Here is a 12402-nt window from a genome sequence, read left to right as displayed (position 1 = left end):
CCGCTGTTAGATAGGTGGCAGAAAGAAAAGGAAGAACATTTTGGGAAACTTCTCCCAAAACCTATTTCAGTGAGTCAGCCAGCCATGATGCAGACAGATGGTCTTATTCCTAGAGGCACTCTTGGGAAACGGAAGGAGTATCAGCCCACACCATTGCCTTTTGCTTTAGTTCACCTTGAGTGCTCTGTCGTATGGCTAAAACCATTTGGGACTTGGATGCAAACCATTTACCCTTCATTCTAATTAACTCAATACGTATCCAATCGGAAAGTCAGACTGCGTTTCTACACGGCACCTTTGAAAGTGCCAGTTACACATTAGCAGACTTGTCTTGGACGAAATAGCCAATTAACTTTCTCCCTTTGGAAAGGCCAAAAGTATCCCTTTACACCGTTTGAAAATGGCAGATTTGGACACCAATAAGTACCGAAATTAGAAGTCAGTGGCTGTACAGTAACATGTTAAACATGACGTCAGAGCTCAGTGGCTGTACAGTAACATGCTATACATGACGTCAGAGCTCAGTGGCTGTACAGTAACATGCTAAACATGAAGTCAGAGCTCAGTGGCTGTACAGTAACATGTTAAACATGACGTCAGAGCGCAGTGGCTGTACAGTAACATGTTAAACATGACGTCAGAGCTCAGTGGCTGTACAGTAACATGCTATACATGACGTCAGAGCTCAGTGTCTGTACAGTAACATGCTATACATGACGTCAGAGCTCAGTGGCTGTACAGTAACATGCTATACATGACGTCAGAGCTCAGTGGCTGTACAGTAACATGCTAAACATGACATCAGAGCTCAGTGGCTGTACAGTAACATGCTAAACATGACGTCAGAGCTCAGTGACTGTACAGTAACATGCTAAACATGACGTCAGAGCTCAGGCTCTCTGCTTCACAGCTGTTTTTTTGTTTGTCGTTGTTGGGAAATGCTGTAAATTAAGATGACTCAATGTATTTGGCGGAGGCTTAATCAAGCTAGTCGTCTTGAAAAAGTTCCAATACGGGTTGGAGCGAGCGGTCGCATCGCACTTTCGCTCCGCAGGTAGTATAACTTTTTCATTACATCTCATTACATTTCATTATAGTACAACGGTTGATTTGTCTAATCTTAGCAATTTCTTCTTAGCTAGCTACATAGCCGTCCTTGTATCAAAGATAATTGCATAATTATCGTATTTCAGCCCTAACGTAGCCTTCACTGCTATTCGCCCAGCAGCTAGCCAGCTAGCAAACGCTAGCAAACGCCCACAGATTAGCAGCACTGTAGTGCTATTACACTATTACACTCAACTGAACGACTTGATTAGTTTAGTGTTAGCTAGCTACATAGCTGTCTTTGTATCCAAGATAATTGTGTAGTTTAGAGTGTGTAGTCTTGGAGTGATTATCTTAATTTACCGAGGTTAGCTAACCAGCTATTTGTCGTCCTTAACGTAGGAGACTCTGCTAGCTAGCCAACAGCTAACAGCTAACAGCTAGCCAACGTCTACTGAATAGAACTCATCAACCCGGTCGCATTCACAGGTAGTATCACATTTTCATTTCATTTCATTACAGTACAACGGTTTGATTTGTTTGATCATAGCTAGCTACATAGCTAGCTACATAGCCGTCTTTGTATCAAAGATAATTGTGTAGTCTAGTGCGATTTTCTAGGTTAGCTAGCCAGCTATTGTCGTTCTTTTAACGCAACGTAACGTAAACAACACTGCTAGCTAGCCAGCTAGCCCCCGAATAGCAGCACTGCAGAAACTATTACACTCAACGGAACGACTTGATTAGTGTAGTGTCAACAACGCAGCTACTGCCAGCTAGCCTACTTCAGCAGTACTGTATCATTTTAAACATTTTAGTCAATAAGATTCTTGCTACGTAAGCTTAACTTTCTGAACATTCGAGACGTGTAGTCCATTTGTCATTCCAATCTCCTTTGCATTAGCGTAGCCTCTTCTGTAGCCTGTCAACTATGTGCCTGTCTATCCCTGTTCTCTCCTCTCTGCACAGACCATACAAACGCTCCACACCGCGTGGCCGCGGCCACCCTAATCTGGTGGTCCCAGCGCGCACGACCCACGTGGAGTTCCAGGTCTCCGGTAGCCTCTGGAACTGCCGATCTGCGGCCAACAAGGCAGAGTTCATCTCAGCCTATGCCTCCCTCAAGTCCCTCGACTTCTTGGCACTGACGGAAACATGGATCACCACAGACAACACTGCTACTCCTACTGCTCTCTCTTCGTCCGCCCACGTCTTCTCGCACACCCCGAGAGCTTCTGGTCAGCGGGGTGGTGGCACCGGGATCCTCATCTCTCCCAAGTGGTCATTCTCTCTTTCTCCCCTCACCCATCTGTCTATCGCCTCCTTTGAATTCCATGCTGTCACAGTTACCAGCCCTTTCAAGCTTAACATCCCTATCATTTATCGCCCTCCAGGTTCCCTCGGAGAGTTCATCAATGAGCTTGATGCCTTGATAAGCTCCTTTCCTGAGGACGGCTCACCTCTCACAGTTCTGGGCGACTTTAACCTCCCCACGTCTACCTTTGACTCATTCCTCTCTGCCTCCTTCTTTCCACTCCTCTCCTCTTTTGACCTCACCCTATCACCTTCCCCCCCTACTCACAAGACAGGCAATACGCTCGACCTCATCTTTACTAGATGCTGTTCTTCCACTAACCTCATTGCAACTCCCCTCCAAGTCTCCGACCACTACCTTGTATCCTTTTCCCTCTCGCTCTCATCTAACACCTCCCACACTGCCCCTACTCGGATGGTATCGTGCCGTCCCAACCTTCGCTCTCTCTCCCCCGCTACTCTCTCCTCTTCCATCCTATCATCTCTTCCCTCTGCTCATACCTTCTCCAACCTATCTCCTGATTCTGCCTCCTCAACCCTCCTCTCCTCCCTTTCTGCATCCTTTGACTCTCTATGTACCCTATCCTCCAGGCCGGCGCGGTCCTCCCCTCCCGCCCCGTGGCTCGACGACTCATTGCGAGCTCACAGAACAGGGCTCCGGGCAGCTGAGCGGAAATGGAGGAAAACTCGCCTCCCTGCGGACCTGGCATCCTTTCACTCCCTCCTCTCTACATTTTCCTCCTCTGTCTCTGCTGCTAAAGCCATTTTATAATATAATAATATAATAATAATATATGCCATTTAGCTGACGCTTTTATCCAAAGCGACTTACAGTCATGTGTGCATACATTCTACGTATGGGTGGTCCCGGGAATCGAACCCACTACCCTGGCGTTACAAGCGCCATGCTCTACCAACTGAGCCACAGAAGGACCACTCTAAATTCCAAGCATCTGCCTCTAACCCTAGGAAGCTCTTTGCCACCTTCTCCTCACTCCTGAATCCTCCTCCCCCTCCCCCCCTCCTCCCTCTCTGCAGATGACTTCGTCAACCATTTTGAAAAGAAGGTCGACGACATCCGATCCTCGTTTGCTAAGTCAAACGGCACCGCTGGTTCTGCTCACACTGCCCTACCCTGTGCTCTGACCTCTTTCTCCCCTCTCTCTCCAGATGAAATCTCGCGTCTTGTGACGGCCGGCCGCCCAACAACCTGCCCGCTTGACCCTATCCCCTCCTCTCTTCTCCAGACCATTTCCGGAGACCTTCTCCCTTACCTCACCTCGCTTATCAACTCATCCCTGACCGCTGGCTACGTCCCTTCCGTCCTCAAGAGAGCGAGAGTTGCACCCCTTCTGAAAAAACCTACACTCAATCCCTCCGATGTCAACAACTACAGACCAGTATCCCTTCTTTCTTTTCTCTCCAAAACTCTTGAACGTGCCGTCCTTGGCCAGCTCTCCCGCTATCTCTCTCTGAATGACCTTCTTGATCCAAATCAGTCAGGTTTCAAGACTAGTCATTCAACTGAGACTGCTCTTCTCTGTATCACGGAGGCGCTCTGCACCGCTAAAGCTAACTCTCTCCTCTGCTCTCATCCTTCTAGACCTATCGGCTGCCTTCGATACTGTGAACCATCAGATCCTCCTCTCCACCCTCTCCGAGTTGGGCATCTCCGGCGCGGCCCACGCTTGGATTGCGTCCTACCTGACAGGTCGCTCCTACCAGGTGGCGTGGCGAGAATCTGTCTCCTCACCACGCGCTCTCACCACTGGTGTCCACCAGGGCTCTGTTCTAGGCCCTCTCCTATTCTCGCTATACACCAAGTCACTTGGCTCTGTCATAACCTCACATGGTCTCTCCTATCATTGCTATGCAGACGACACACAATTAATCTTCTCCTTTCCCCTTCTGATGACCAGGTGGCGAATCGCATCTCTGCATGTTTGGCAGACATATCAGTGTGGATGACGGATCACCACCTCAAGCTGAACCTCGGCAAGACGGAGCTGCTCTTCCTCCCGGGGAAGGACTGCCCGTTCCATGATCTCGCCATCACGGTTGACAACTCCATTGTGTCCTCCTCCCAGAGCGCTAAGAACCTTGGCGTGATCCTGGACAACACCCTGTCGTTCTCAACTAACATCAAGGCGGTGGCCCGTTCCTGTAGGTTCATGCTCTACAACATCCGCAGAGTACGACCCTGTCTCACACAGGAAGCGGCGCAGGTCCTAATCCAGGCACTTGTCATCTCCCGTCTGGACTACTGCAACTCGCTGTTGGCTGGGCTCCCTGCCTGTGCCATTAAACCCCTACAACTCATCCAGAACGCCGCAGCCCGTCTGGTGTTCAACCTTCCCAAGTTCTCTCACGTCACCCCGCTCCTCCGCTCTCTCCACTGGCTTCCAGTTGAAGCTCGCATCTGCTACAAGACCATGGTGCTTGCCTACGGAGCTGTGAGGGGAACGGCACCTCAGTACCTCCAGGCTCTGATCAGGCCCTACACCCAAACAAGGGCACTGCGTTCATCCACCTCTGGCCTGCTCGCCTCCCTACCACTGAGGAAGTACAGTTCCCGCTCAGCCCAGTCAAAACTGTTCACTGCTCTGGCCCCCCAATGGTGGAACAAACTCCCTCACGACGCCAGGACAGCGGAGTCAATCACCACCTTCCGGAGACACCTGAAACCCCACCTCTTTAAGGAATACCTAGGATAGGATAAGTAATCCTTCTCCCCCCCCCCCCTTTAAGATTTAGATGCACTATTGTAAAGTGACTATTCTACTGGATGTCATAAGGTGAATGCACCAATTTGTAAGTCGCTTGTAAGTCTGCTAAATGACTTAAATGTAAATGTATTTTGAAAGTTGAGAATCATAATGAAATACAAGCTAGCCAAACACCTCTGACTCCAGATGTGCACTTCATATATATATATTAGTTTTATGATATTTAGTGCCAACATTTAGGATCACTATGTCTGATGTACAGTTACAAGATGTTATGGCATTATACCCTAGGTTGCCCTGAACAGAATGAGGCTGTGTTTGTTGTATTGTAAAGACCACGCAACTGAATGCACTCATGACTCCATTCTATGTGCACCAAAATGACCATCTGCTTCTCTGAATTGCCTCGTGAAAGCATAATACTGTAAGATCATATTTTATCATTTAGCTAGTCATGTTGGCAATAGAAGCTTTCAAACGATGTCCACCTGACCCAGATCGTGATTTATAATGGATTGTGTTTGAATCGTTTAGACAACAACAGCAATTGTGTGAAGGCGGGGATGCTTGGCTGTGTTCCAAAGAGTGTGTGTTCTAATTCCTCATGGACACAGCTAGGAGATATCACAAAGCACCTCATAGTTGAAGACTGAGTCATAAAAGTGTGTTGGAGAGGTTTGTGGCCACTTGGAGACGCCAGTTAGACTTCTCACTCAAACTCCTGTCATTATTTTGGCTTATGTTGCACCTTCCCCAAATTCTCCAAGAATATTCTTATGTTACTGACTGTATCCAGAGCATTTTCAGATTTTGTTTTGAACAAATGCGACTTAAAAGTACAAGTTAATTTAAAATGCACATCGAATCAACAGTGTAAGGTTTGAATTCAGTCTTGTGTTAGGTGAACTGTTTTGTCCTCACCTTTAGACTAATAATGTTCCCATAAATGCCAAACTGTTCCCTTTTCATTGCTACCATGGTTATGCATATCATATTTCCTCTGGAAGAAACATTTCAATGTAGCCCTCTCCATACAGGCCAATTCCCAGGAGTGTAAAAGGAGAGGTGATGCAGAGGTTACTTCTCATAAGTCATAGAATCCTTGCAGCATATCAGTTTTCCACTCCATTTGAGGGGGTCTTTTTTAAGGCAGTACAGTCAATGTAATTACTGAATTACTACACAGCCTTTGATCCTTGAGAATCATATTCCAGATGAGGGCAACTTGATTAAAAACGTTTCATCCTTTGGTGAGAGCACATTCAAGTACCTTTTGGTTGACTTTAATGACAAGTTTAATAATTAATTCTGTCCTGTTTAATAATTGATTCTGGCCGGCAGGATTTGCGAGCCAGAAGACACTTTATAACTACTGAATAGCAAAGCATTAGCGTAAGAATAGTCTGTACATTAAGATTATTTACTCATCCAAACCATTTGTAATCGATTATCATGTGTTTGCTTTCTGGTTCAACTGAAGAAGGTTAGAGGCCCAAGAGAAAAAGCATAGAGGTCTCAGGAGCACAACACAGAAAAACATCAAAGACTTTTTCAAAACTTTGACATGATACAAAATGCAATCTGGACAAGCATTACCACCCAATTTTCCTTCCACTATGGAATTATGTGTAACTGCATCACTCCATGACCCTTAAGCCAGTTTAAGTAAGAAAACTCAGGTAATATTATTCAGAAAACATTAATAACATAATGAGGGATTTTCCTGTCGATCATTGCATATACTAAAAAATTCAATACAATTTAAAGTTTTAAATATGCGTTCCACAGGGACTAGTTAAAGTAAGAAACTGTCAAAGTATTTCCTGTAAAAGTAGATGGAACAAGATGACTGGATTGTTCAATGAATACAGTAGCAAAAGAAAAGAGTGGCAGTGATTTTCACATTCTGTCGAGTGATTGAAGCTCGCTGTTACTGTGTGGATCAAAATTACCCCATTTGAGACATGCTTCTTTGAGGTAGAAAGACGTTTTTCTCATAGCCTGTGGAAATTCACTGCTACAGTAAGCAATGTAAGGAATTCTGGAATACCTGGTGAAAGCTCTCTTATACAAAATGTTCCTTTTGAACTTAAAACTTCCCATTAAGGAAGGCAGTGTTGAATTACTCTCAAATCAGAATAATTAGCTGGAAAGGTTTTCCTCCGAGTATGACTATAGTATGACTATGTTGCATCTTTGAGGGGTTCATGGGGGTTCAATGGGTGAGGGTGATGAGTGAATCAATGGGTGAGGGTGATGAGTGAATCAATGGGTGAGGGTGATGAGTGAATCAATGGGTGAGGGTGATGAGTGAATCAATGGGTGAGGGTGATGAGTGAATCAATGGGTGAGGGTGATGAGTGAATCATGGGTGAGGGTGATGAGTGAATCATGGGTGAGGGTGATGAGTGAATCAATGGGTGAGGGTGATGAGTGAATCAATGGGTGAGGGTGATGAGTGAATCAATGGGTGAGGGTGATGAGTGAATCATGGGTGAGGGTGATGAGTGAATCAATGGGTGAGGGTGATGAGTGAATCAATGGGTGAGGGTGATGAGTGAATCAATGGGTGAGGGTGATGAGTGAATCAATGGGTGAGGGTGATGAGTGAATCATGCTCAACAATAATCAGCCACGAAATTCAACAAGGCCTTGTATTAGAAATACCCTCCACTCAGGGATTCCATGCTGTTGGCATCATTCACTACCCTCCACTCAGAGATTCCATGCTGTTGGCATCCTTCACTACCCTCCACTAAGGGATTCCATGCTGTTGGCATCCTTCACTACCCTCCACTCAGGGATTCCATGCTGTTGGCATCCTTCACTACCCTCCACTCAGGGATTCCATGCTGTTGGCATCCTTCACTACCCTCCACTCAGGGATTCCATGCTGTTGGCATCCTTCACTACCCTCCACTCAGGGATTCCATGCTGTTGGCATCCTTCACTACCCTCCACTCAGGGATTCCATGCTGTTGGCATCCTTCACTACCCTCCACTCAGGGATTCCATGCTGTTGGCATCCTTCACTACCCTCCACTCAGGGATTCCATGCTGTTGGCATCCTTCACTACCCTCCACTCAGGGATTCCATGCTGTTGGCATCCTTCACTACCCTCCACTCAGGGATTCCATAGTTTCCCCACAACACCCTTTTAATGTTGTTGGTTGTGACTCACGCTAAAATAGTAATTTTCTTGGTTATGACTCAAACTAAGAGAGTAATAAACAACAATTAACCTCCAATATACTTTATAAAGAAATCAAGACCAAAGTTGGATTCACACCTGGGTCTTTAAAAATGTAATTTTAGAAAGTTCAAAGCTCAAAACCATTGTCCAGGTTTTAATTATCTAGTGAAGTAGTACATTGTAACATGACCCATAAGAGACTAAGCAAAGCCAGTCATGCATGATAACCTGGATGTGTTGTAAATAGTAGGCCAGTAGGATATAATGAACTACATCTCTGGGTAAACATTCATAGTAGCCAACCACCATTATTGGTGTCTTACCTGTCCCGCAGGTGGCACTGCACTCAGTCCATGAGCCATACTTCCAGAAGAAACCGGGGATAGGGATGTCATTGTCTGAGTCCAGAAGAGTCTCTCTATGGATGGTGTACTCATAGCGCACCCCTGGGTTGGTCTCCTGGAAGAGTAGCTGTAGAACACATAGGATCAATCAGAATGAGACAGACGAGACAGCATGAAAACAGACAGCACGAGATGAGACAGATGCCATGAGAGACGAGACAGATACCATGAGAGACGAGACAGATGCCATGAGAGACGAGACAGATGCCATGAGAGACGAGACAGATGCCATGAGAGATGAGACAGATGCCATGAGAGACGAGACAGATGCCATGAGAGACGAGACAGATGCCATGAGAGACGAGACAGATGCCATGAGAGACGAGACAGATACCATGAGAGACGAGACAGATACCATGAGGGACGAGACAGATGCCATGAGAGACGAGACAGATGCCATGAGAGACGAGACAGACAGACAGCATGAGACAAACAGCATGAGATAAACAAGACAGACAGCATGAGACAGACGAGACAGACAGCATGAGACAGACGAGACAGACAGACGGCATGAGACAGACAGACGGCATGAGACAGACCGACAGCATGAGACAGACGAGACAGACGGGACAGACGGCATGAGACAGACGGCATGAGACAGACGAGACAGGCGGCATGAGACAGACGAAACAGACAAGACAGCATGAGACAGACGAGACAGGCGGCATGAGACAGACGGCATGAGACAGGCGGCATGAGACAGACGAGACAGGCGGCATGAGACAGACGAGACAGGCGGCATGAGACAGACGGCATGAGACAGACGAGACAGGCGGCATGAGACAGACGGCATGAGACAGACGAGACAGGCGGCATGAGACAGACGGCATGAGACAGACAGACGGCATGAGACAGACGGCATGAGACAGACGGCATGAGACAGACGGCATAAGACAGACAGACGGCATGAGACAGACGAGACAGGCGGCATGAGTCAGACGAGACAGGCGGCATGAGACAGACAGACGGCATGAGACAGACGAGACAGGCGGCATGAGTCAGACGAGACAGACGGCATGAGACAGACGGGACAGGCGGCATGAGTCAGACGAGACAGGCGGCATGAGTCAGACGAGACAGGCGGCATGAGTCAGACGAGACAGGCGGCATGAGACAGACAGACGGCATGAGACAGACGAGACAGGCGGCATGAGTCAGACGAGACAGACGGCATGAGACAGACGAGACAGGCGGCATGAGACAGACGAGACAGGCGGCATGAGTCAGACGAGACAGGCGGCATGAGACAGACAGACGGCATGAGACAGACGAGACAGGCGGCATGAGTCAGACGAGACAGGCGGCATGAGACAGACAGACGGCATGAGACAGACGAGACAGGCGGCATGAGTCAGACGAGACAGGCGGCATGAGTCAGACGAGACAGGCGGCATGAGACAGACAGACGGCATGAGACAGACGAGACAGGCGGCATGAGTCAGACGAGACAGACGGCATGAGACAGACGGCATGAGACAGACAGACGGCATGAGACAGACGAGACAGGCGGCATGAGTCAGACGAGACAGGCGGCATGAGACAGACAGACGGCATGAGACAGACGAGACAGGCGGCATGAGTCAGACGAGACAGGCGGCATGAGACAGACAGACGGCATGAGACAGACGAGACAGGCGGCATGAGTCAGACGAGACAGGCGGCATGAGTCAGACGAGACAGGCGGCATGAGACAGACAGACGGCATGAGACAGACGAGACAGGCGGCATGAGTCAGACGAGACAGACGGCATGAGACAGACGGCATGAGACAGACAGACGGCATGAGACAGACGAGACAGGCGGCATGAGTCAGACGAGACAGGCGGCATGAGTCAGGCGGCATGAGTCAGACGAGACAGGCGGCATGAGACAGACGAGACAGGCGGCATGAGACAGACGAGACAGGCGGCATGAGACAGACGAGACAGGCGGCATGAGACAGACGAGACAGACGGCATGAGACAGACGAGACAGGCGGCATGAGACAGACGAGACAGACAAGACAGCATGAGACAGACGAAACAGGCGGCATGAGACAGACGAGACAGCATGAGACAGACGAGACAGCATGAGACAGACGAGACAGCATGAGACAGCATGAGAAAGCATGAGACAGACGAGACAGCATGAGACATTATGAGACAGACGAGACAGACAAAAGCATAAAACACACAAACTAAAAGCTCAAACAGTCAACAAGTCATTGCTGCTTCGGATCACATATTTCTTGAAGTGAGTGATGTTGAAGGGTTTGTTGTTTAGTGTGTACTGTGTGTGTGTGTACTATGTGTATGTGTCATGTGGTATGGGGGGGGGCATGTCTTTTGGGGAGTGTGTGGAATGTGCTCATGTTAGTGGTTTGAGGTGTGTGTGGCTAATATGTATTTAGGAGATTGGATTGGGTGGTGGATGATCCCACAGGAGGGGGGCATATTCCAGCCAACAGCACAATCACGTACCAATTTCCACTTTAATTTCTGGACCAAGCATCATTGGGAGGCCCTGAGCTGATCTCAGCTATCCAAACAGACAGGATGTAAAGTTAGAACAGGTCAGCTTGGGACAGCACCGGGAGACTGCCAGGGCACAGAGTCTGTTGGCTGTGATACCCAGTGATACGCTGCCTGTACCCTAATCTTGCACAGGCAGTAAGCAATAACTCATGTTGTATACTTCATAGAGCAGGACTCTCCAACCTTTTCTAGCATGAGAGCTACTTTAAATGAAACATGTCTCAAGCTACACATTCTTTCTAGCTTTCAAGTAGGAACATTCTTCTTTTCTCCCCCCTGCAACTCTTCTTTTTTTCTGTCAATATACCTGGTAAAATAATGGTTAATAAACAACTAACCGGGGCCCTATAAAATCTGCAACCCCCTGCCCCCCCCACCATTATGTTTTATCGTTTCCCAAATTATGTTCAGTTAAAAATGTCCTGGTTTTTCACTCTTAAAATTACTTTGATTCATAGAGAAACAACGAAATGGGATGTTCTTGGTTCAGGCCCCTTAGTTCCAGTGAAGGGAAATCGTAATGCTACAGCATACAATGACGTTCTAGAAGGTTCTGTGCTTCCAACTTTGTGGCAACAGTTTGGGGAAGAACCTTTCCTGTTTCAGCATGAGAATGCCCAAGTGCACAAAGTGAGCTCCATACAGAAATGGTTTGTCAAGATTGGTGTGGAAGAACTTGACTGGCCTGCACAGAGCCCTGACCTCAACCCCATCGAACACCTTTGGGTTGAATTGAAACGCAGACTGCGAGCCAGACCTAATCGCCAAACATTAGTGCCTGACCTCACTAATGCTTGTGGCATGGAAGCAAGTCCCAACATCTAGTGGAAAGCCTTCCCAGAAGAGTGGAGGATGTTGTAGCAGCAAAGGGGGGACCAACTCCATATTAATGCCCATGATTTTGGAATGAGATTTTCGACGAGAAGGTGTCCACACACTTTTGGTTATGTATTGTACTTCTGCCAGGTAAGCCTACTCTGCAGTTAACATTTAATTGAGAAGGTTTTTGGGAAAGTATTTCTGTCAACCCACAAGATGATTACCACATCAACTGGCTACATACTGAGTGATAGACCAAAGCACGCACGACACAGACAGACATAATGCTGGAAATTCATTGACAGATAGTGTGCTAGGTTTGGCTTTTTAAGACAATAGTGGCTAACCAGGGATGGGATAATGTCAATGTTGCGTTGATTCGATA

The 12402-nt window shown here is 47.5% G+C and overlaps 1 protein-coding gene across 1 annotated transcript in view; it reads right to left on the bottom strand.

The window, feature by feature from the left end:
• Positions 1 to 12402, bottom strand: part of LOC118372296 (A disintegrin and metalloproteinase with thrombospondin motifs 7) — a 200145-nt gene that overhangs the window by 75043 nt on the left and 112700 nt on the right. The window contains exon 16 of the mRNA XM_052500303.1: positions 8605 to 8752. Coding sequence (XP_052356263.1) covers positions 8605 to 8752 — 148 coding nt within the window. The remainder of the gene's footprint in view (positions 1 to 8604; positions 8753 to 12402) is intronic.

Source organism: Oncorhynchus keta, unplaced genomic scaffold (assembly GCF_023373465.1).
Source record: "Oncorhynchus keta strain PuntledgeMale-10-30-2019 unplaced genomic scaffold, Oket_V2 Un_contig_1027_pilon_pilon, whole genome shotgun sequence".
Taxonomy (NCBI): Eukaryota; Metazoa; Chordata; class Actinopteri; order Salmoniformes; family Salmonidae; genus Oncorhynchus; species Oncorhynchus keta.
This window is presented reverse-complemented; position numbering and strand designations above follow the sequence as displayed.